Source organism: Staurois parvus, unplaced genomic scaffold (genome assembly GCF_062004578.1).
Source record: "Staurois parvus isolate SC_StPar_1 unplaced genomic scaffold, SC_StPar_1.0 ptg000942l, whole genome shotgun sequence".
NCBI lineage: Eukaryota > Metazoa > Chordata > Amphibia > Anura > Ranidae > Staurois > Staurois parvus.
In genome coordinates this window covers 666,341-690,199 of record NW_028318738.1, presented here as the reverse complement: position 1 = coordinate 690,199, position 23,859 = coordinate 666,341, and the positions used below count along the sequence as shown (strand labels likewise).

Sequence of the window (23,859 nt, the reverse complement as noted above, 5' to 3'; positions counted from 1 at the left end):
ACGCTTCCCCCCCCTTCTCCCCCAGCAAGTGCAGTGTCAGTAGGTCACTGTCACAGGATACATTGCACACAAAACCGCAGTGTTGGCAGAATCAGGCCTGATCTCTGCTAGCACTTGCAAGTACATTTTTTTTAGTGGTTCAAGCAGTCCCTGACAGCCAGGCACTCTTTTTCCTATGAATTGCACTAGGTACCTATATATTTAGTGTCCAGCGAAAGGTACTCCAGTGAAGAGGCCTACAGGATTCTGAGCATATCAGATGAGAGTGAAGGGGAAGACTCACTGACACAATCAGCCACAGAATATGAACCTGTAGACAACAGTGGTACCCTGACAGATTGCATAGATGATGGAGGAGAGGTCCCTGCTAAGGTCAGGTGTACCCGACCCCATTCTCAGGGTGATGAGGTGTTACAATCGCATGATGACTCTCATATGCAGCAGAGTGCCGCATGAATGGCGATCACCAGCGGCCTAGTACATCCTGGTCTTTTACATAGCAGCACTGCAGTATGACTTGGTGACATGGTGAGTCCCATAAGTGCAGTACAAGCTGGTGCAGTGGTGAGTACAAGTAGTGTCCCGAAGCCACCAAAACTTCACACACAGGCCCCTAGAGCCCCTAGTATCCTTCTGGGTATGCTTGCCGATTGGCAGCCCACAAATTCTGCAGCACCCGTACTTCCACCATTCACTGCCCAACCCAGAATTCAGGTGGACACAGAAAATTTAACTCCTCCCCTTGATTTTTTGGAGCTGTTTTTCACGGAAGATCTGTATGAATTGATTGCGGATAAAAGCATTTTATATGCACAACAGTTTATCACCACCAACCCGAATTCAAACCTTGCCAGACTGTTCGCATGGAAACCTATTATGCTTTCTGAATTTAAGGTTTTTTTGGGCCTAACCCTCAACATGGGCATTACTAAGAAAAATGAATTGCGGTTGTATTGGTCCGCAGACCCGATTCATCATATGCCATGTTCTCTGCTGTCATGGCCAGGCATAGATATGAGAGTATAATGTGTTTATGCATTTCAATGACAATACAATCTGTCATCCTCGGGTTGACGAATTTGACCGGCTCCACAAAATTCGTCCCCTTGTAAATCACCTTAACCAAAAATGTGCAGATGTCTATACTCCCCACCAAAAAAATCTGCGTTGATGAGTCCCTCATTAATTTTTAGGCCACCTTGCATTCAAACTATTTTTCCCCAATAAGCTGGCCAGATATGTATATCAGAACTGTGATTTGGGGAGGGGGGTTGGTGCTATCCTGGTATTTCAGGGCATCCAAAACTGTGATAGGTAGTGAGGAAGTGAAATGAGGAAGTTATGCACCTTTCAAAGTGGTCATTGGATTTCATACCATTGTATGTAGCTAGGCTCCCAAAAAGTCTCTCACATGTGGTACCCCCATACTTGGTAGAAGTAGCAGAATGTATTTTGGGGTGTAATTCCACATATACCCATGGCTTGTGTGAGCAATATGTCATTTAAGTGACAATTTTGTGTACAAAAAAAAACTTGTGGAAAAAAATAAATCTTTCATGGACTCAACATGCCTCTCAGCAGATATCTTAGGGTGTCTTCTTTCCAAAAAGGGCTCATTTGGGGGTGTTTGTACTATCCGGGTATTTTAGCACCTCAAGAAATGTGATGGCAGTCAGAAAGTAAAAGCTGTGTAAATTCCATAGTTTGTAGATGATATAACTTTTACACAAAGCAATTATTATGCAGTTATTGAGATTTTTTTTTTTTTATCAGAGACATATAGCAAAAAACATGTTGGCCTAAATTTATGACAAAATTTGAGTTTATTGGATATTGTTTATAACAGAAATGAGAAAATATTGTTTTTTTTTTCAAAAGATAGAGAATTAAAGTTCCGATTTCCAGAATCCCATCGTTGGGAGTTTGGTTGTATGAGTTTGTTTTTGGAGTAGGTGGTAGAAGGTAGAGAGATGGGAGCTGGAAGGTGTAGAGCTGTTGAAGAGTGTTATGAGGCCCATGGGCTGAGTGTTCTCACACCAGTGCAGGTGAGGTAGCATATGTCTAATTCTGAGGAATTTGTAGACGTCTTTCTGGTCCAGAAAATAAGTGAGGCTGGGATCCTGAAACGTTCTTATGTAAGTGTTGTTCAGCAGATCTTTGACAGAGCAAATGCCCTTTGTGTACAAGTTTACAGGCGGATATCTTCAGATAGGAGTTCCAAGGTGAGAAGAGAAGGCATTGCAGAACTTTTTGCAGTATGTCCAAAGAGGATTACGCCAAAGAGTTCCACATTCATATGATTGGTGTTTTGGTGTCCAGGAATTCTGGTCAGTTTCTATCATTGCACCATGGAGAGTATTCTTCCCATCCACACTGCAGTGTAGTATGATGGCTGTAGGGTGGAGGATAGGAAGTGTCGGTCTCAGGAGGAGAAATAAAGCACAGCGGATCATAGGTACAGATCTATCGAATTTGGACACAGCTATGCCAGCAGACTAAAAAAGAGAGCAAATGGCATAGTGATCCATCCCGGTTACAGTGTGTTTGTATCTATGATAAATGACAGGCTAAACCCACCTGGAGACTTTCTCCACACCTGGAGTGTGCTGAGTTCTTGGAGAACGTCTACACAGTGTTTCCAGATTGGCTTTATCACCCCAACGAGCTCGCTCCAGTTCATGGATGTCATCATTATGTTTGGAGGATCTCACCAGTCAGGAGCCTTTCCTGTCATCCTACATGTTCCCTTCTGAGGATTGTTCTATCCTTCCAAACAAATGTATGAAATCATGGATGAGTCCTCCTTCTATGTGATCTAGAAGATCTTCAATCACAATGTCTTTATGGATGAAGTGGATGGCCCAGTTTATATATTATTTATTGCTTTACAGCTTTATTCCCTCCAGGATTCATTCTTTATTTATAGAACCATTCAAGGAAGTGTTCTTACTGTGAGAGATCTCCACCACCATTCCTCTGTGACCATCACATCCTTGTCATTTATGTCTAACATCTTCATTATGAGTGGATTGATATTATTTTTATACTTTAAAGAATATTTTTACATTTTCTTCATCAAAAAGATTTGATTTCAGAGGGAATCTGTTTTAATTTGTCTTCTATATGTAATAAAATATCTTTGTTAAAGTGTTGGTTCCATAAGAACTAGAATGATTTGTTCTTCCTTATCTTGTGTTATATATGAATTTCCCTGGTAGCCGTGTAAGGTAGATATTTTACAGGAATGATTATTCAGGCTCCATTCTCACCAGCGTGTATGTTAGTACTTTTTATTTTCAGAATCGCACAACAACGTAACATGGCTCCCTATGGGACACGTTCACATTTAGGCTTTTTTGAGCTGCTGTGTTTTTGGAAAGGGCCCGGGACTTTTTTAAAAGCAAAAAGCAGCATTTTGCTACAATAGAGTTCAATGGAGAATCTGCTGAAATGCATGGTAGTGGGTTTTTGCATTTTTATTCTGCCCAGCAAAAAAAAAAAAAATGCACTTTGAAAAAAAAAAAAGCTGAACAAAACACAAAACTCAGTAAAAACGCATCACAAACGTATCAACATGCAAGTGTACAATCCAAACGCACATTTTCTGTGTATAAATGGCGGTGTGTATAAGTGGGTGCTGCAGTGACCGTCGGCTGGAACCGAACAGAATCAGCGAGGGAGAATGTCACCAGCACACCGAGGATCACCAATATGGGCCAAACGTTTTACTGAACGATCACATAGTTACAGCAAGGCAATGTTTCAGAGACTCGCATGACTCCTCCGTCACATGTCTGATGAAGGGGTTCTGCGAGACTCTGATACATTGCCTTGCTGTAACTATGTGATCGTTCATTAAAACTTTTGGCCCCATATTGGTGATCCTCGGTGTGCTGGTGACATTCTCCCTTACAAACATAGCAAAAATGCAAAATGAACTGCGAAAAGCACTGCAAAAAGCAAACTACAAAGCTGTGAACAGAGCCTTACAGATGTTTCTCGGGGCTGCAGTTCCTCTGAGTTCCAGAAGGGGGTGATCTCACTTCTTCCCAGGCAGGACTTCTCTATGGAAGACAGACAGGAAGTGATGTCAGGTACAGACAGGAAGTGATGTCAGACAGGATGTTCCAGGTGGTTTTGAAGTATAAAATAGACGTTACCAGAAGTAGCAGCAGAGGAGGTAATAAGATGTAATTTCCTATTTACACCCAGTAACCCCCCCTTCATGTCCATCCTCTTCCTCCATAGTCATGTCCATCCTCTTCCTCCATAGTCATGTCTATCCTCTTCCTCCATAGTTATCTACGTCCTCTTCCTCCATAGTCACGTCCGTCCTCTTCCTCCGTAGTCACGTCCGTCCTCTTCCTCCGTAGTCACGTCCGTCCTCTTCCTCCATAGTCATGTCCGTCCTCTTCCTCCATAGTCACTGTGACATCTTTTATGTCCAGCAGATGATGATACACACATATATAGTGTGGGAACCCAGATTAACCCCTTCAGGGGCAGAACATTCCCCCACTTCCGGGGCCGGAACATTCTCCTCATTGTGGAGATAAATTCTAGTAATATGGTCCTCTAAACAAACAGCACTGACAATAAATAGACAAGACAAGGACCATCCTGACCATACATGGCCTACAAAGGGCAATGATGACACCACACAGGCAGCCAATGGGCAATCATTACACTATGCAGCCAACACAATGATGGAGTGCCGGGGTCAGGAGTATGGAGCATAGAGCCCCTTACATTGCTGCTCAGGAGGAAGGAAACATTCCCCAGCCGGCCATGAAGAATATGTTCCATCATTGGTGTCAGAGGGAGGAAAATACTGAGGGGTCTGAGGGAAGTAGAGGAGCTGAGGGGTCTCTGAGGAGGTAGTGGGACTAAACAACTCTTGATCCTGTGAAGGTTGCTGCATCTGAAGGACTCTGGGACCTCTGAGGTGGAGGAGTAACTGAAGAACTTTGGGATCCTGTTAGGAAGTATTGGGGCTGAACAACTCTGAGAGGTTAGTGGGGCTGAAGGACTGTGGGGGCCTCTGAGGGGGTATTCAGGCTGCAAGGCTCTGAGGTAAGAGGGGGCTTTAGGGCTCATAGGAACTCTTGGTCTCTGATGGTCCTCCCACTCCACCTTCACTTACTTTTCTGACCTCCTTAAAGAACTCCTGCCAGCACGTGTAGGGAGTCTTCACCTCCCCATCTCACTGGTCAACAAATATATTGCAAGACACAAAATAGAACAAAGAAGGACACTTGGTCCTTGGGGAGGTCTGTTTGCATAGCATTAATGCTTAATGAGTGGACAGTCCAATACCTTCCCATACCACAGAATCTAGCAGTTCCCGGTGCTGGAATTCAGAGCCAGAAAAATCCACTGCCACTCTGTACAATGTCCTGGAAATTTCAGAATACTTGGCAACTAAGAGATCAAACCCTTCCCCCTGCTGTTCTCCTCCTACCCACACATAGAAGAGATGAGAACAGGCTCCTCCCCCACAGCTCTCTACTCCACCAGCACCATCCTCCTGCTATCCAATCCAATCCCTTCTCTTATTGCAGAGAGTGACAGTGACATCACTCCTGTCAGTCAGCAGGCTGCTGGAGCTTAGAGCCTTGCAGCTGGAGTTCTGCCAATTATCCTGATTATCCAGCAATTCCAGCCAGAAAGTTCCCCTTTCTGGACATCATGATGAGTCGACATTGACCTCACAGCACTGCCTCAGAGCAAACAAGTCATAGGAAGGATCGTATTTATCATTCCTTGTCTGCATATCTAAAACTCATCAAAACCAGTTCAGAGACCAAACAAACCCAACAGAGAAAAGGGGATTTCTGATGCAGCAGGTCAAGAGGGTCCCGGGACCTTGAAAATTTTGTAAACCCTAAACAGTCCAAATTAAATGTCTTCCCATGGGGGGAGTAGTCCTTCAATGTCCAGCAACCCTCCTATTCCCCCCTCACATCCACATCCTATTATTGTGTGACCAATACCATCCAAATCATTCTTACTTTCATTTCCCAAAGTTATCCGTCTACAAGGAGACCTGTATAGATCACATGATGGCACCAATGAGGATGGAGGAGGACCGGAGTCACATGACTGAGAAGATACTAAACCTCACCCTGGAGATCATCTACCTGCTGACCGGAGAGGTGAGGAGGATTCTGGGAGGTCACATGACATCACCCATCTCTATTAATAATACACGGACCTGACCAGAGAGGTGAGGAGGATTCTGGGAGGTCACATGACATCACTCTGATCTCTATTAATAAAACACAGACCTGACCGGAGAGGTGAGGAGGATTCTGAGATTCTAACATGATATTCCTATTGGTTCCTCAATACAGAGATTTCCTCTTCTGAAGTCAGGTGATCATATGACCATCACAGTGCCTCCATGTGACTCCCTAAACCCTGAGAGACACAACATGCAGAAGATTCTAGAAGTCACCAAGAAGATGATGGAGCTGCTGACAGGAGAGGTGAGCGGTGCCGGGAATTCTGGGACATTCTCCAGTAACAGACAAGGGATGTGTCTGGATGGTGACTGTATCATTGTGTGTGTCAGGTTCCTATAAGGTGTCAGGGTGTCACTGTCTATTTCTCCATGGAGGAGTGGGAGTATTTAGAAGGACACAAGGATCTCTACAAGGACGTCATGATGGACAATCAGCCGCCCCTCACATCACCGGGTAAGAGGAGACTTTATTGTAAAGGAGAGAGCAGTACGGAGAATCCACCTAGATCCCCCATCATCTGATAAACACATAGAAACAATGGATTCAGTCAGTGTGTGTGTTTCCTACAGATGGATCCAGTCATGGGAACCCACCAGAGAGATGTCCCCGTCCTCTGTATTCCCGGGATTCCACACAGGAAGGTCACACCATCCCTCACCATCATCAGGTAGATGATGACAATTATTGGTAGTTGTGATTTATACACAGCATGTTTGTTACAATGAATGTTTTATTATATCTTTCAGAGTGGAATCCTCGGGGATGAGAATATTGATGTTAAAGAAGAGTATAAAGAGGAGGATGAGGAGTATGGAGTGATGGAGGAGTTTTCAGGACACAAGGATATGATGGAGCCACCTAATACCAGGAACCCACCAGAGAGATGTCCCCATCCTCTGTATTCCCGGGATTCCACACAGGAAGGTCACACCATCCCTCACTATTACAAGGTTGGTGGGATGGAGAATCTAGAACATGGACTTGTAGAGACTATGGGCTCCAATCACAAAGCGGTATCTTCCCGTATCCCAGTATGTAGTAAGATGCTGCATTCTGTGCATTCTGGGGTGGGTGCTTCAGGGCAGGGGCGCTCTGTCACCCCAAAAGCACCTTATCCCCATGTCGATGGGGACAAGGGTCCCTTTCCCACAACCCTGGGCAGTGGTTGTGGGGGGCTGTGGGTGGGGGGCTTATTGGAATCTGGAAGCCACCTTTAACAAGGAGGCCCCCAGATCCCAGCCCCCCCACAATGGTAATGAGTATAGAGTACAGGTGAAACTCACAAAAATTAGAATATGAGTCAGGAATATGCAGGTGCAGCGCTCAGTAGTAATAAACACTTATAATATACATATCCTCTTATTATATTAACAAGTGCAAGAAAGTGATATCACCGTATGGTGATTAATAATGGTTCAATAGTGCCAAAATGAATCAGATAAAATAACAATAAAAATAAGATAAAATCGTGCGGATCTTAAACGATCACGATGACAAGTGCGTGGATATCCTGATCCGGGAGTGACAGATGGTGTACTTCAAATAAATGAAATGCGCGCTCACCAGAAGTACGCAATGGGTAATCATGTGTCTCCAGACAGGTATGTAGATCATCTGTTCCCAGATCAGGTCACACATCGGATAACCCTCTGGTCATCTTGGTATAGAGATACCACGATCCATTACTGTGTATCACCATCATGGGTCATCTCTTGTCAGAATGGGCACTGCGGATGAAGGCACTCACACGGAGAGCCCAATAAGAGACCACATAGCGTGATACTGCGTAAAGTACCTTTATTCCAATCAGTAATGTTACAAAAGTAATAAGATAAAAGTACTGACCATATGTTCAGGATGGCCACCAGCGGTGGTCAGATGTCCGGTTGCTGTAGACCTCTGACGCGTTTCGTGCAAAGCACGTAGTCATAGGGTACAAGGGCTTACTATAAGGATATCCACACACTTGTCATCGTGATCGATTAAGATCCGCACGATTTTATCTTATTTTTATTGTTATTTTATCTGATTCATTTTGGGACTATTTAACCACTATTAACTATTAGCCGACCGCAGATAGCCGAATGACGGCTGCACTGCAGCCGGCCAGTTCTGGGTGGACGTCATATGACGTCCTCCCAGAACGCGCTCTCCTGCGCGCCCCAGGGGGCGCGCACCCGGCGATCTCTGTGATCGCTGTGTCCTACGGACACAGCTGATCACGTGATGTGGTAAAAGGCCAATCACAGCGGCCTTTTACCACGTGATCAGCGGTGTCCAATGACACGCTGATCAGAGGGAAATGCAAGTGCCGGTTCTCGGCTGCACTTTCCTCACGCTGTCAGATCGTAAGGAAAGTACTGCCGAGAACCGGCAGTTGTCAGAGCGGGGATCGGCACCGATCATCAGGGTACTGATGATCAGTGCCCTGATGATCGGTGCCCAGCAGTGCCACCCGCAAGTTCCGCCCACCTGTGCCCAGCAGTGTGCCCACTAGCTCCGCCCACCCGTGCCCAGCAGATCACCCACCTGTGCCCAGCAGTGCGCCCACTAGCTCCGCCCACCTGTGCCCAGCAGATCAACCATCTGTGCCCAGCAGTGCACCCACCTTTGCCCAGCAGTGCACCCACCTGTGCCACTCTGAAGTGCCACCTACCTGTGCCCAGCAGTGCCACCTACCTGTGCCCACCCACCTGTGCCCACCAGTGCCACCCACCTGTGCCCACCCACCAGTGCTGCCCACCAGTGCAGCCCAGCAGTGCTGCCAGTCAGTGTCGCCAGTCAGTGCCCAGGGGTTGTGCCAGTCAGTGCCGCCAGTCAGTGCCCAGCAGTGATGCCAGTCAGTGCCGTCTATCAGTACCCATCATCAGTGTCACCTATCAGTGCCGCCTATCAGTGCTGCATATTAGTGCCGCCTATCCGTGCCACCTCATTAGTACTGCCTATCAGTGCCCTTTAGTGCTGCCTATCAGTGCCCATCAGTGCCGCCTATCAGTGCCCATCAGTGCTGCCTCATCAACGCACATCAGTGAAGGAGAAAAAATACCTGTTTGAAAAATTTTATAATAGAAACAAAGAAACTTTTTTTTTTTTTTTTTTTTTTCAAATTTTTTGCACTTTTTTTATTTATAGCGCAAAAAGTAAAGCGCCCAGTGGCGATTAAATACCACCAAAAGAAAGCTCTATTTGTGAGAAAAAAATTATCAAAATTTCATATGGGTACAATGTTGCATGACCGCGCAATTGTCAATCAAAGTGCGGCAGCGCTGAAAGCTGAAAATTGACCTGGTAAATAAGGGGGTATAAGTGCCCGGTAGGCAAGTGGTTAATCACCATACGGTGATATCACTTTCTTGCACTTGTTAATATAATAAGAGGATGTGTATATTATAAGTGTTTATTACTTCTGAGCGCTGCACCTGCATATTCCTGACTCATACATTTCTGGAGGTTTTTTGGTTACCTTTGTTCTTGGTGTTTCAGCAGCTTGTATAATTAACCCTTTTTGGGATAGCGCTCACTAAGCATCTCTTTCTGACAAAAATGAGAATCTGGTGCAAAAGTTGATTTATTTCAGTGCAGCAACTTAAAAGGTGAAACTAATATATGAGACTCATTCCATGCAAAGCAAGATAGTTCCAGCCGTGATTTGTCATCATTGTGATGATTATGGCTTACAGCTCATGGAAACCCCAAATCCACAATCTCAGAAAATGAGAATATTGTGAAAAGGTGGAATAATCTCGGCTCAAAGTGTCCCACTCTAATCAGCTCATTCAGCCATAACACCTGCAAAGGGTTCCTGAGCCTTTAAATGGTCTCTCAGTCTGGTTCAGTAGGAATCCCAATCATGGGAAAGACTGCTGACCTGACACCATCACTGACACCCTCCATAAAGAGGGAAAGCCTCAAAAGGTAATTGCAGAAGAAGTTGGATGTTCCCAAAGTGTTGTATCAAAGCACATTAATAGAAAGTTATGTGGAAGGGAAAAGTGTGGAAGAAAAAGGTGCACAAGCAGCAGGGATGACCGCAGCCTGGAGAGGATTGTCAGGAAAAGGCCATTCAAAAGTGTTGGGGACTTTCACAAGGAGTGGACTGAGGCTGGAGTCAGTGCATCAAGAGCCACCACACACAGACGGATCCTGGACATGGGCTTCAAATGTCGTATTCCTCTTGTCAAGTCGCTCCTGAATAACAAACAACGTCAGAAGCGTCTTACCTGGGCTAAAGAAAAAAAGGCCTGGTCTGCTGCTCAGTGGTCCAAAGTCCTCTTTTCTGATGAGAGCAACTTTTGCATCTCATTTAGAAACCAAGGACCCCGAGTATGGAGGAAGAATGGAGAGGCCCAAGGACCCCGAGTATGGAGGAAGAACGGAGAGGCACAAGGACTCTGAGTATGGAGGAAGAACGGAGAGGCACAAGGGCCCCGAGTATGGAGGAAGAATGGAGAGGCCCAAGGACCCCGAGTATGGAGGAAGAATGGAGAGGAACAAGGACCCGGAGTATGGAGGAAGAATGGAGAGGCCCAAGGACCCCGAGTATGGAGGAAGAATGGAGAGGCACAAGGACCCGGAGTATGGAGGAAGAATGGAGAGGCACAAGGGCCCCGAGTATGGAGGAAGAATGGAGAGGCACAAGGACCCCGAGTATGGAGGAAGAATGGAGAGGCCCAAGGATCCCGAGTATGGAGGAAGAATGGAGAGGCCCAAGGACCCCGAGTATGGAGGAAGAATGGAGAGGCCCAAGGACCCCGAGTATGGAGGAAGAATGGAGAGGCCCAAGGACCCCGAGTATGGAGGAAGAATGGAGAGGCCCAAGGACCCCGAGTATGGAGGAAGAATGGAGAGGCACACACTGAAGTCCAGTGTGAAGTTTCCACAGTCTGTGTTGATTTGGGGAGCCATGTCATCTGCTGGTGTTGGTCCACTGTGCTTCATTAAGTCCAGGGTCAACGCAGCCGTCTACCAGGAGATTTTGGAGCACTTCATGCTTCCTTCCGCAGAGGAGCTTTATGGGGATGCTGACTTCATTTTCCAGCAGGACTTGGCACCTCCCACACTGCCAAAAGCACCAAAACCTGGTTCACTGACCATGGGATTACTGTGCTTGATTGGCCAGCAAACTCACCTGACCTGAACCCCATAGAGAATCTATGGGGCATTGCCAAGAGAAAGATGAGAGACATGAGACCGAACAATGCAGAAGAGCTGAAGGCCGCTATTGAAGCATCCTGGTCTTCCATAACACCTCAGCAGTGCCACAGGCTGATAGCTTCCATGCCACGCCGCATTGAGGCAGTAATTGCTGCAAAAGGGGCCCAAACCAAGTACTGAGTACATATGCAGCTTCTACTTTACAGAGGTCCGATATTGTTCTATGTACAATCCGTGTTTTATTGATTGCATGGAATATTCTCATTTTCTGAGATTGTGGATTTGGGGTTTTCATGAGCTGTAAGCCATAATTATCACAATGATGACAAATCACGGCTTGAACTATCTTGCTTTGCATGGAATGAGTCTCATATATTAGTTTCACCTTTTAAGTTGCTGCACTGAAATAAATGAACTTTTGCACCAGATTCTCATTTTTCCAGTTACACCTGTACATAGCATCCCTATTCATTCACCAAAAAAAGTGTAGTGTAAAAAAACTCAGTCATTTTTGGCAGAACACAAATAAAGAACAATATCCCCTGATGTAGATCCATCAATGATCCAATCACAATACTCGCTGTCATCGTTGACTCGAAGAAAAAACAAAGCTCCACTCCTGCCGTCTGACAGCTCCACCGCCTCCCACTTCTAAATAAACTAAGGAGCGCTACTACCCTGTGACATCACTGGGTGGCCTTGCCCTCTTGTGATGTCACCAATACAACATGCCCCGGTCAGTGATGTCACCAATACAACATGCCCCGGTCAGTGACGTCACCAATACAACATGCCCTGGTCAGTGACGTCACCAATACAACATGCCACGGTCAGTGATGTCACCAATACAACATGCCCCGGTCAGTGATGTCACCAATACAACATGCCCCGGTCAATGACGTCACCAATACAACATGCCCCGGTCAGTGACATCACCAATACAACATGCCCCAGTCAGTGACGTCACCGAGTGGCACCGCCCATTAGTATATTTAGTGGCAGGAGGCAGCAGAGCTGTCAGACAGAGGGGAGTCTTCATTGGGAGCGGAGCTTTTCTTTCCGAGTCAGCGGTGACAGCGAGCATCGTGATTGATGATGGATCTACACCGGGGGGGACATTTTGCTTTAGTTTTGTTTTTTTAATAAAGGACTTGTCAAAAACATCCTGCTGTCTTTAACAGAATACTTTTTTGTGGTGACTAATTAGGGGTACCATGTACCCCATACTCATTCCCATGGGGTGAGGGATCTGAGGGCCTCTGTTAAATTTTGTAAGTCCTCTGCCTGCAAAGCCCCACAGCCACTAGCCTGGGTTGTGGGGAAGAGTCCCTTGTCCTCATCAATATGGACAAGGTGCTTTGGAGAAGCAAAGCCCCCCTGCCCCAGAACATCCACTCCATGTTATGGGCATGTGACCTGGGATGTTTCAGGAGGGGGGGTCGCTTTCTCATCCCCCTGTTTACTGACCTGCCGAGCTGCATGCTCAGATAGGGGTCTGGTATGTATTTCTTTCATTTTGGCAAGGGGTCCCCCTCAAAATCCATACTAGACCCCTCTGGGGGACCCCACGACATTTTCTTAATTTTTCCTTTCCAGTAATTCTTTTTTCAGATTTATCGGTTGGTTTGGATGCGGCGGCCGCTCGCTCCCTAACAACCATGTTGTTTACTGGTTGTTAAGGATGCCAGCGGCCGCCCACTCTTTACCAAGCAGTACACATTTCCTGAATGCCGCATGTCTCCACCACTAATTAATGACCGCATGCATTTCATTCTTTATTTCCTTCTGTGAATGTAACGCCTGTTCATGCGGTATTTACTGAGCGTGTTCAGTGTTTGTGGTCAATACCGCAACACGGGATAGGAAATGGACAGTTTCAGGATGGCATGCGGTATTTAGGGGAAATGTACCGACATATCACATGTGATCTGCTTCTGTGAAGGGAGACAATGTGTGGATTTTGTGTGTGATGTCACAATCATAAATCTTACATTTTACAGATGATATTTTCTCTCATTTCCTTGATTTAGAGTGGAGATCCAATCGATATAGAATTTGAGGTGAAAGCAGAAGAAGAAGAGGCGTATGTGAGGGATGATCAGCAGTCTATGGAGGAGGATGGAATAACGGGGACATTTATAGAGGAGGACACTCCTACAGAGATCAGCACAGGTGGGTCATGAACACTAAATCCATTCCTCCACCCATACTGCTCACTGATTGGTCCAGAGTAGGGCGGGGACTGGGTGATATCAGCCTGTAATCCCCTGGTCACTTTCCTGAGCTGTGTTCCCCGTCCTGTATTCCTGGATTTCTCTCGGATAATCTTCCTTCTCTGTGCTGCAGATACAATTTATGTATCTAGACTGGATTTATGGAGGTTCTGGGATTCAGCTGGCAGCAAAATGTTGATTTTTCCTATAAGCATTGCATAATGTAGGCACCCAGGACATGTGACTGGGGTCTCCTGCCTTGTGAATGACTCTTCCAGGGGACCTTCTCTGTTATCTGCTGGCTGTGCCGGGTGGAGGGATATGTCTGTAGTGTCTCAGACCCAAGTCACTGAGTGCAGTCTCAGGAGATGGGAGGCAGCAGTGTGGGATCTACAGAGTTACATAGTTAGTCTGGCTGAAAAAAGACATCCATCTAGTTGTACCATTAAAAATAAAAGTTATAATCCGACACCCACAGCTGATCCACCCCCCTTATGTATTATACATGGAGATCATATCCCCCCTTATGTATTATACATGGAGATCATATCCCCCCCTTATGTATTATACATGGAGATCATATCCCCCCTTATGTATTATACATGGAGATCATATCCCCCCTTATGTATTATACATGGAGATCATATCCCCCCCTTATGTATTATACATGGAGATCATATCCCCCCCTTATGTATTATACATGGAGATCATATCCCCCCTTATGTATTATACATGGAGATCATATCCCCCCTTATGTATTATACATGGAGATCATATCCCCCCCTTATGTATTATACATGGAGATCATATCCCCCCTTATGTATTATTCATGGTGATCATATCCCCCCCTTATGTATTATACATGGAGATCATATCCCCCCTTATGTATTATACATGGAGATCATATCCCCCTTATGTATTATACATGGAGATCATATCCCCCTTATGTATTATACATGGAGATCATATCCCCCCCTTATGTATTATACATGGAGATCATATCCCCCTTATGTATTATACATGGAGATCATATCCCCCCTTATGTATTATACATGGAGATCATATCCCCCTTATGTATTATACATGGAGATCATATCCCCCCTTATGTATTATACATGGAGATCATATCCCCCCTTATGTATTATTCATGGTGATCATATCCCCCCCTTATGTATTATACATGGAGATCATATCCCCCCTTATGTATTATACATGGAGATCATATCCCCCCTTATGTATTATTCATGGTGATCATATCCCCCCCTTATGTATTATACATGGAGATCATATCCCCCCTTATGTATTATACATGGAGATCATATCCCCCTTATGTATTATACATGGAGATCATATCCCCCTTATGTATTATACATGGAGATCATATCCCCCCCTTATGTATTATACATGGAGATCATATCCCCCTTATGTATTATATATGGAGATCATGTCCCCCCTTATGTATTATACATGGAGATCATATCCCCCCTTATGTATTATACATGGAGATCATATCCCCCCTTATGTATTATACATGGAGATCATATCCCCCTTATGTATTATACATGGAGATCATATCCCCCCCTTATGTATTATACATGGAGATCATATCCCCCTTATGTATTATACATGGAGATCATATCCCCCCTTATGTATTATACATGGAGATCATATCCCCCCTTATGTATTATTCATGGTGATCATATCCCCCCCTTATGTATTATACATGGAGATCATATCCCCCCTTATGTATTATACATGGAGATCATATCCCCCTTATGTATTATACATGGAGATCATATCCCCCTTATGTATTATACATGGAGATCATATCCCCCCTTATGTATTATTCATGGTGATCATATCCCCCCCCTTATGTATTATACATGGAGATCATATCCCCCCTTATGTATTATACATGGAGATCATATCCCCCTTATGTATTATACATGGAGATCATATCCCCCTTATGTATTATACATGGAGATCATATCCCCCCCTTATGTATTATACATGGAGATCATATCCCCCTTATGTATTATATATGGAGATCATGTCCCCCCTTATGTATTATACATGGAGATCATATCCCCCCTTATGTATTATACATGGAGATCATATCCCCCCTTATGTATTATACATGGAGATCATATCCCCCCTTATGTATTATACATGGAGATCATATCCCCCCTTATGTATTATACATGGAAATCATATCCCCCCTTATGTATTATACATGGAGATCATATCCCCCCCTTATGTATTATACATGGAGATCATATCCCCCCTTATGTATTATACATGGAGATCATATCCCCCTTATGTATTATACACGGAGATCATATCCCCCTTATGTATTATTCATGGTGATCATATCCCCCCCTTATGTATTATACATGGGGATCATATCCCCCCTTATGTATTATACATGGAGATCATATCCCCCCTTATGTATTATACATGGAGATCATATCTCCCCCTTATGTATTATACATGGAGATCATATCCCCCCCTTATGTATTATACATGGTGATCATATCCCCCCTTATATATTATACATGGAGATCATATCCCCCCTCATGTATTATACATGGAGATCATATCCCCCCTCATGTATTATACATGGAGATCATATCCCCCCTTATATATTATACATGGAGATCATATCCCCCCTTATGTATTATACATGGAGATCATATCCCCCCTTATGTATTATACATGGAGATCATATCCCCCCTTATGTATTATACATGGAGATCATATCCCCCCCTTATATATTATACATGGAGATCATATCCCCCCTTAGGTATTATACATGGAGATCATATCCCCCCTTATATATTATACATGGAGATCATATCCCCCCTTATGTATTATACATGGAGATCATATCCCCCTTATGTATTATACATGGAGATCATATCCCCCCTTATGTATTATACATGGAGATCATATCCCCCCTTATGTATTATACATGGAGATCATATCCCCCTCTTATGTATTATACATGGAGATCATATCCCCCTTATGTATTATACATGGAGATCATATCCCCCTTATGTATTATACATGGAGATCATATCCCCCCTTATGTATTATACATGGAGATCATATCCCCCCTTATGTATTATACATGGAGATCATATCCCCCCCTTATGTATTATACATGGAGATCATATCCCCCCCTTATGTATTATACATGGAGATCATACCCCCCTTATGTATTATACATGGAGATCATATCCCCCCTTATGTATTATACATGGAGATCATATCCCCCCTTATGTATTATACATGGAGATCATATCCCCCTTATGTATTATACATGGAGATCATATCCCCCCTTATGTATTATACATGGAGATCATATCCCCCCCTTATATATTATACATGGAGATCATATCCCCCCTTATGTATTATACATGGCGATCATATCCCCCCCTTATGTATTATACATGGTGATCATATCCCCCCTTGGGATTTTTAATATTAGACCCGATATTGTTTATAAATATATTAATAAGTTGGGGTCCCAACACTGAACCTTGGGGTACACCACTAATTACAATGAACCTTGGGGTACCCCACTAACCCCTTCCATACCGGGCACTTCTACCCCCTTCCTGCCCAGGCCAATTTTCAGGTTTCAGCACTTTCACACTGTACCCAAACTAAAATTTGGGGGATATCTGTACTGTCCTGACATTTGGGGGATATCTGTCCTGTCCTGACATTTGGGGGATATCTGTACCGTTCTGACATTTGGGGGATATCTGTACTGTCCTGATATTTGGGGGATATCTGTACCGTTCTGACATTTGGGGGATATCTGTACTGTCCTGACATTTGGGGGATATCTGTCCTGTCCTGACATTTGGGGGATATCTGTACCGTCCTGACATTTAGGGGATATCTGTACTGTCCTGACATTTGGGCGATATCTGTACCGTCCTGACATTTGGGGGATATCTGTACTTTCCTGACATTTGGGGGATATCTGTACTCTCCTGACATTTGGGGGATATCTGTACCGTCCTGACATTTGGGGGATATCTGTACTGTCCTGACATTTGGGCGATATCTGTACCGTCCTGACATTTGGGGGATATCTGTACTGTCCTGACATTTGGGGGATATCTGTACTGTCCTGATATTTGGGGGATATCTGTACTCTCCTGACATTTGGGGGATATCTGTACCGTCCTGACATTTGGGGGATATCTGTCCCATCCTGACATTTGGGGGATATCTGTACCATCCTGACATTTGGGGGATATCTGTCCCATCCTGACATTTGGGGGATATCTGTACTGTCCTGACATTTGGGGGATATCTGTACTGTCCTGACATTTGGGGGATATCTGTCCCGTCCTGACATTTGGGGGGATATCTGCACTGTCCTGACATTTGGGGGATATCAGTACTGTCCTGACATTTGGGGGATATCTGTACTGTCCTGACATTTGGGGGGTATCTGTACTGTTCTGATATTCTTGGACCTCAAGAAATTAGATTGGCCGTCAGCACTTCAGGATTGATCAATTTTCAGATATCTCCCATAGTTTGTGAACTCTATAACTTCCCTAGAGACTAAATCATAAATCCTAATTTGGGTTATTTTCACCAAAGACATGTAGCAGAATACATCTCGGCCTAAATTTATGAAGAACAATTATTTATTTGCAAACTTTTATAACAGAAAAAAAGAAAAATGTGTTTTTATTTCATAATTTTTGGTCGTCTTTTGGGAAGAGAATGAAGCCATCCATTGTATACGACTGTCATGTGACCTGCAGTGATTGGTCACAGCAGGTCACATGGTACTGCCAACGGGGCCGGTACACAGATCTGTCACCGGCCGTGTCCGAGGTACATGGCTAGTGATAGATCGCTTCACAGCTCTGCAGGCATGCAACTGCGCATGCCTAGAAGGACGCCATATGTCTTCCACCCAGAGGGACGAGGTTCTCGCCCGTCCACCATCTGGCCATAGGCTGGGCAGGAACCAGCTAATAACACTGAACCTTGGGGTACACCACTGATGACACTGAACCCTGGGGAATATAAACCATATAAATGCTGCGCTACATTCAAACTTATTAAGTGAATGTGGAATCCAATGACACAAATCCAATATAGTGACAATAATAATGAAATAAATAATACGTGCTTACTGATAACAAAATTATCAAATAAAACACCCAAAAAGATGAAAAAAAACACAAACTTAAATCTATACGCATGTGCATGAAAATACACATACATATAATTACATCACACGTGCAAATGTGAGGTGAAATAATGATTACTTATTAAACGCAAACAAAAAGTCCAATATAAAAATGTTGAAGGTGAACAAAACTGTAAACGGTGTTTCCAATAATACTGTAAAGTGACCACAGGTGAAAACAAATTGTGCAGGTATCTGGGTGTAGATAGAGCTTATGAATCCAACCACCTTCTGGATTAGCCTCTCACCTCATCACTTCGACCCTTGCGGATCAAAGAGCAATAATGGATCCCTCTCACAGATCCTCCAGGTACCACAGCACTCCAGAAACGCTTTTCAGGATTTAATATTCCCACTCAAGCTCTTCTCCAGGTATAGGTGAAATATCAATCTCTCAGAACAAAACAGAGGAATCCTCCCATAGTGTAGTATATTTATTATACCATAGGAACATAGGAACATAAAACCTTTTGGTAAAAATTCCACTTACATAGCAGCCAGTCCACATGACATGATCATGTGGACTGGCTGCTATGTAAGTGGAATTTTTACCAAAAAGTTTTATGTTCCTATGGTATAATAAATATACTACACTATGGGAGGATTCCTCTGTTTTGTTCTGAGAGATTGATATTTCACCTATACCTGGAGAAGAGCTTGAGTGGGAATATTAAATCCTGAAAAGCGTTTCTGGAGTGCTGTGGTACCTGGAGGATCTGTGAGAGGGATCCATTATTGCTCTTTGATCCGCAAGGGTCGAAGTGATGAGGTGAGAGGCTAATCCAGAAGGTGGTTGGATTCATAAGCTCTATCTACACCCAGATACCTGCACAATTTGTTTTCACCTGTGGTCACTTTACAGTATTATTGGAAACACCGTTTACAGTTTTGTTCACCTTCAACATTTTTATATTGGACTTTTTGTTTGCGTTTAATAAGTAATCATTATTTCACCTCACATTTGCACGTGTGATGTAATTATATGTATGTGTATTTTCATGCACATGCGTATAGATTTAAGTTTGTGTTTTTTTTCATCTTTTTGGGTGTTTTATTTGATAATTTTGTTATCAGTAAGCACGTATTATTTATTTCATTATTATTGTCACTATATTGGATTTGTGTCATTGGATTCCACATTCACTTAATAAGTTTGAATGTAGCGCAGCATTTATATGGTTTATATTCACTTGATCACTGGTATATGATTTAATGCTAGCAGCTGTTTGGGGTTCATATATTTAATTTGTTTTAATTGTTTAAACACATTATTTGGAGCGCAGGAGGGTCTCACCACTACTGAACCCTGGGGCACCCCACTGATGACACTGAACCTTGGGGTACCCCACTAATAACACTGAACTTTGGGGAACCCCACTAATAACACTGAACTTTGGGGAACCCCACTAATAACACTGAACCTTGGGGTACCCCACTAATAACACAGAACCCTGGGGTACCCCACTGACACCCCCAGACCATTCAGAGTATGAATCATTAACCACTACTCTCTGAATACGATCATTTAGCCAGTTTTCTATCCATTTACATTCAAATTTTTCCAGCCCATAGACTTTACCTTACACATTAGCCATGTGTGGGAAATTGTGTCCAAGTATACCACGTCCACCGTCACCCCTCTGTCCAAGTATACCACATCCACCGCCACCCCTCTGTCCAAGTATACCACGTCCACCGTCACCCCTCTGTCCAAGTATACCACATCTACAGCCACCCCTCTGTCCAAGTATACCACGTCCACCGCCACCCCTCTGTCCAAGTATACCACGTCTACAGCCACCCCTCTGTCCAAGTATACCATGTCCACCGCCACGCCTCTGTCCAAGTATACCACGTCCACCGCCACCCCTCTGTCCAAGTATACCACGTCCACCTCCACCCTCTGTCCAAGTATACCACGTCTACAGCCACCCCTCTGTCCAAGTATACCACGTCCACCGCCACCCCTCTGTCCAAGTATACCACGTCCACCTCCACCCTCTGTCCAAGTATACCACGTCTACAGCCACCCCTCTGTCCAAGTATACCACGTCCACCGCCACCCCTCTGTCCAAGTATACCACATCCACCGCCACCCCTCTGGCCAAGTATACCACGTCCACCACCACCCCTCTGTCCAAGTATACCACGTCCACCGCCACCCCTCTGTCCAAGTATACCACGTCCACCGCCTTCACTCTGTCCAAGTATACCACATCCACAGCCACATCTCTTTCCAAGTATACCACGTCCACAGCCACCCCTCTGTCTAAGTATACCACGTCCACCGCCACCCCTCTGTCGAAGTATACCACGTCCACCGCCACCCCTCTGTCTAAGGATTTGCTCACCTCCAATCTAACCTGTTTCATGATGGTTTAATCCCATCACACCTCTACATGTTTTCTACAGTAAACATTTAAGCTTCCACTGATTACAGAATACTAATACTGTGATTCTTGAACCTTATACTATATAACTTGTACATTACATACTCCTGACCCCTGCACTATATACTCTATGTTGTACATTACATCCTCCTGACCCCTGCACTATATACTCTATGTTGTACATTACATACTCCTGACCCCTGCACTATATACTCTATGTTGTGCATTACATACTCCTGACCCCTGCACTATATACTCTATGTTGTACATTACATACTCCTGACCCCTGCACTATATACTCTATGTTGTACATTACATACTCCTGACCCCTGCACTATATACTCTATGTTGTACATTACATACTCCTGACCCCTGCACTATATACTCTATGTTGTACATTACATACTCCTGACCCCTGCACTATATTCTCTAGGTTGTACATTACCTACTCCTGACCCCTGCACTATATACTCTATTTTGTACAATATATACTCCTGACTCCTGCACTATATACTCTGTTGTACATTACATACTCCTGACCCCTGCACTATATACTCTATATTGTACATTACATACTCCTGACCCCTGCACTATATACTCTATGTTGTACAATATATACTCCTGACTCCTGCACTATATACTCTGTTGTACATTATATACTCCTGACCCCTGCACTATATTCTCTAGGTTGTACATTACATCCTCCTGACCCCTGCACTATATACTCTATGTTGTACATTACATACTCCTGACCCCTGCACTATATACTCTATGTTGTACATTATATACTCCTGACCCCTGCACTATTTATTTATTTATTTATTTATTTATCGATTTTATATAGCGCCAAAGGGTTTGCTCAGCGCTGTACAATAGAGGGGGGACAATACATGAAACAGTACAGTAACATCAAACAGCACACAAGGGGTAAGAGGGCCCTACTCTTTCGAGCTTACAATCTAGGAGGGAGGGGGTAGAGGTACAGGAGGAAATGGCTGTGGGGGATGGAGTGGAAGGAGGAGGGAAGGGCAGCGGCTGTTAGGTGAGGGTGGGGTAGGCTTCCCTGAAGAGGTGGGTTTTCAGGGAGCGCCTGAAGGTGAGGAGGGAAGGTGACAGTCTGATGGGTTGGGGTAGTGAGTTCCAGAGGATGGGGGAGGACCTGGAGAAGTCTTGCAGTCGTGCGTGTGAGGAGGAGACCAGGGAGCAAGATAGAAGGAGGTCCTGTGAAGAGCGAAGGGTACGGGTAGGGTGGTATCTGGGAATCAGGTCGGTGAGGTAGTTAGGGGCAGTGTTGTGAATGGCTTTATAGGTCAGAGTGAGCAGTTTGAATTTAATGCGTTGGGCAATGGGGAGCCAGTGGAGGGAGAGGCAGAGGGGGGTGGCAGAGGTGGAGCGGCTGGTGAGGTGGATGAGTCTGGCAGCTGAGTTCAGGATGGTCTGAAGCGGGGTGAGTTTGCACTGGGGTAGGCCGGTGAGGAGGGAGTTGCAGTAGTCAAGGCGTGAGATAATCAGGGAGTGAACGAGTAGTTTAGTGGTGTCTGGGGTAAGGAAGGAGCGTATCTTGGAGATGTTGCGGAGGTGGAGCCTGCATGAGTTTGTGAGAGATTTGATATGAGGTTGAAAGGAAAGGTTTGAGTCCAGAATGACGCCAAGGACCTTGGCTTGCGGGGCGGGATTGATGGTGGTGTTGTTGGTAGTGATGGAAAGGATGGGGGAGGGGGCACGGGAAGGGGGAAAGACGAGAAGCTCGGTTTTGGAGAGGTTGAGTTTGAGGAAATGGAGCGACATCCAGTCAGAGATGTCGTTTAGGAGGTGAGTGATGCGGGCGGAGAATGTGGGGGTGAGGTGAGGGGTGGATAGGTAGATTTGAGTATCATCAGCATAGAGGTGGTAGTTGAAGCCGTGGGAGTGTATGAGTTTGCCAAGGGAGGAGGTGTAGATGGAGAAGAGAAGGGGTCCAAGGACAGAGCCCTGGGGGACCCCGACAGAGAGGGGGAGGGAAGAGGAGGTGGCGCCGTTGTAGCAAACGCTGAAGGAGCGTTGGGATAGGTAGGAGGAGAACCAGGAGAGAGCGGTGTCTCTGATGCCAAGGGAGAGTAGTTTATTAAGGAGGAGGGGGTGGTCGACTGTGTCAAAGGCCGCAGAGAGGTCTAGGAGAAGGAGGACAGAGTAGTCGCCTTTGGCTTTGGCGGTTAGTAGATCGTTGGTGATTTTGAGGAGGGCAGTTTCGGTGGAGTGTAGGGGACGGAAGCCGGACTGTAGTGGGTCAAGGAGGTTGTTGTCAGTTAGGTGGGCGCTTAGGCGGTCGTAGACCAAGCGCTCAAGGAGCTTGGACATGAGTGGCAGCAGGGAAATTGGTCTGAGGTTGTTGAGGTCAGTGGAGTCCAGGGAGGGCTTTTTGAGTATGGGGGTGATGTGCGCATGTTTTAGGGGGGAGGGGAAGACGCCAGTAGCGAGGGAGAGATTGAAGATGTGGGTAAGGGAGCGGATGAGGGAAGAGGGGGGTGACCGGAGGAGTTGAGAGGGGATAGGGTCCAGGGGGCAGGTAGTGAGGCGGGCTTCTGAGAAGACTCTGGTGACTTCCTCAGTGGTAGTAGGGCTGAAGGAGTGCAGTGATGGGGGGGTTACGG

General features: G+C 45.0%; 2 protein-coding genes across 2 annotated transcripts in view; both read left to right on the top strand.

Annotated features, from left to right (window-relative positions):
- The window catches only part of LOC149441825 (uncharacterized), a 216,114-nt gene that overhangs the window by 115,371 nt on the left and 76,884 nt on the right, over positions 1-23,859 (top strand). The gene's annotated exons all lie outside the window — the stretch shown is intronic.
- Positions 4,123-9,740, top strand: LOC149441826 (uncharacterized). Its single transcript, XM_089656853.1, has 4 exons — positions 4,123-4,180; positions 6,815-6,912; positions 6,992-7,195; positions 9,729-9,740. Exons 1-4 carry the CDS (start codon positions 4,123-4,125, stop codon positions 9,738-9,740), a joined length of 372 nt encoding a protein of 123 aa, XP_089512979.1.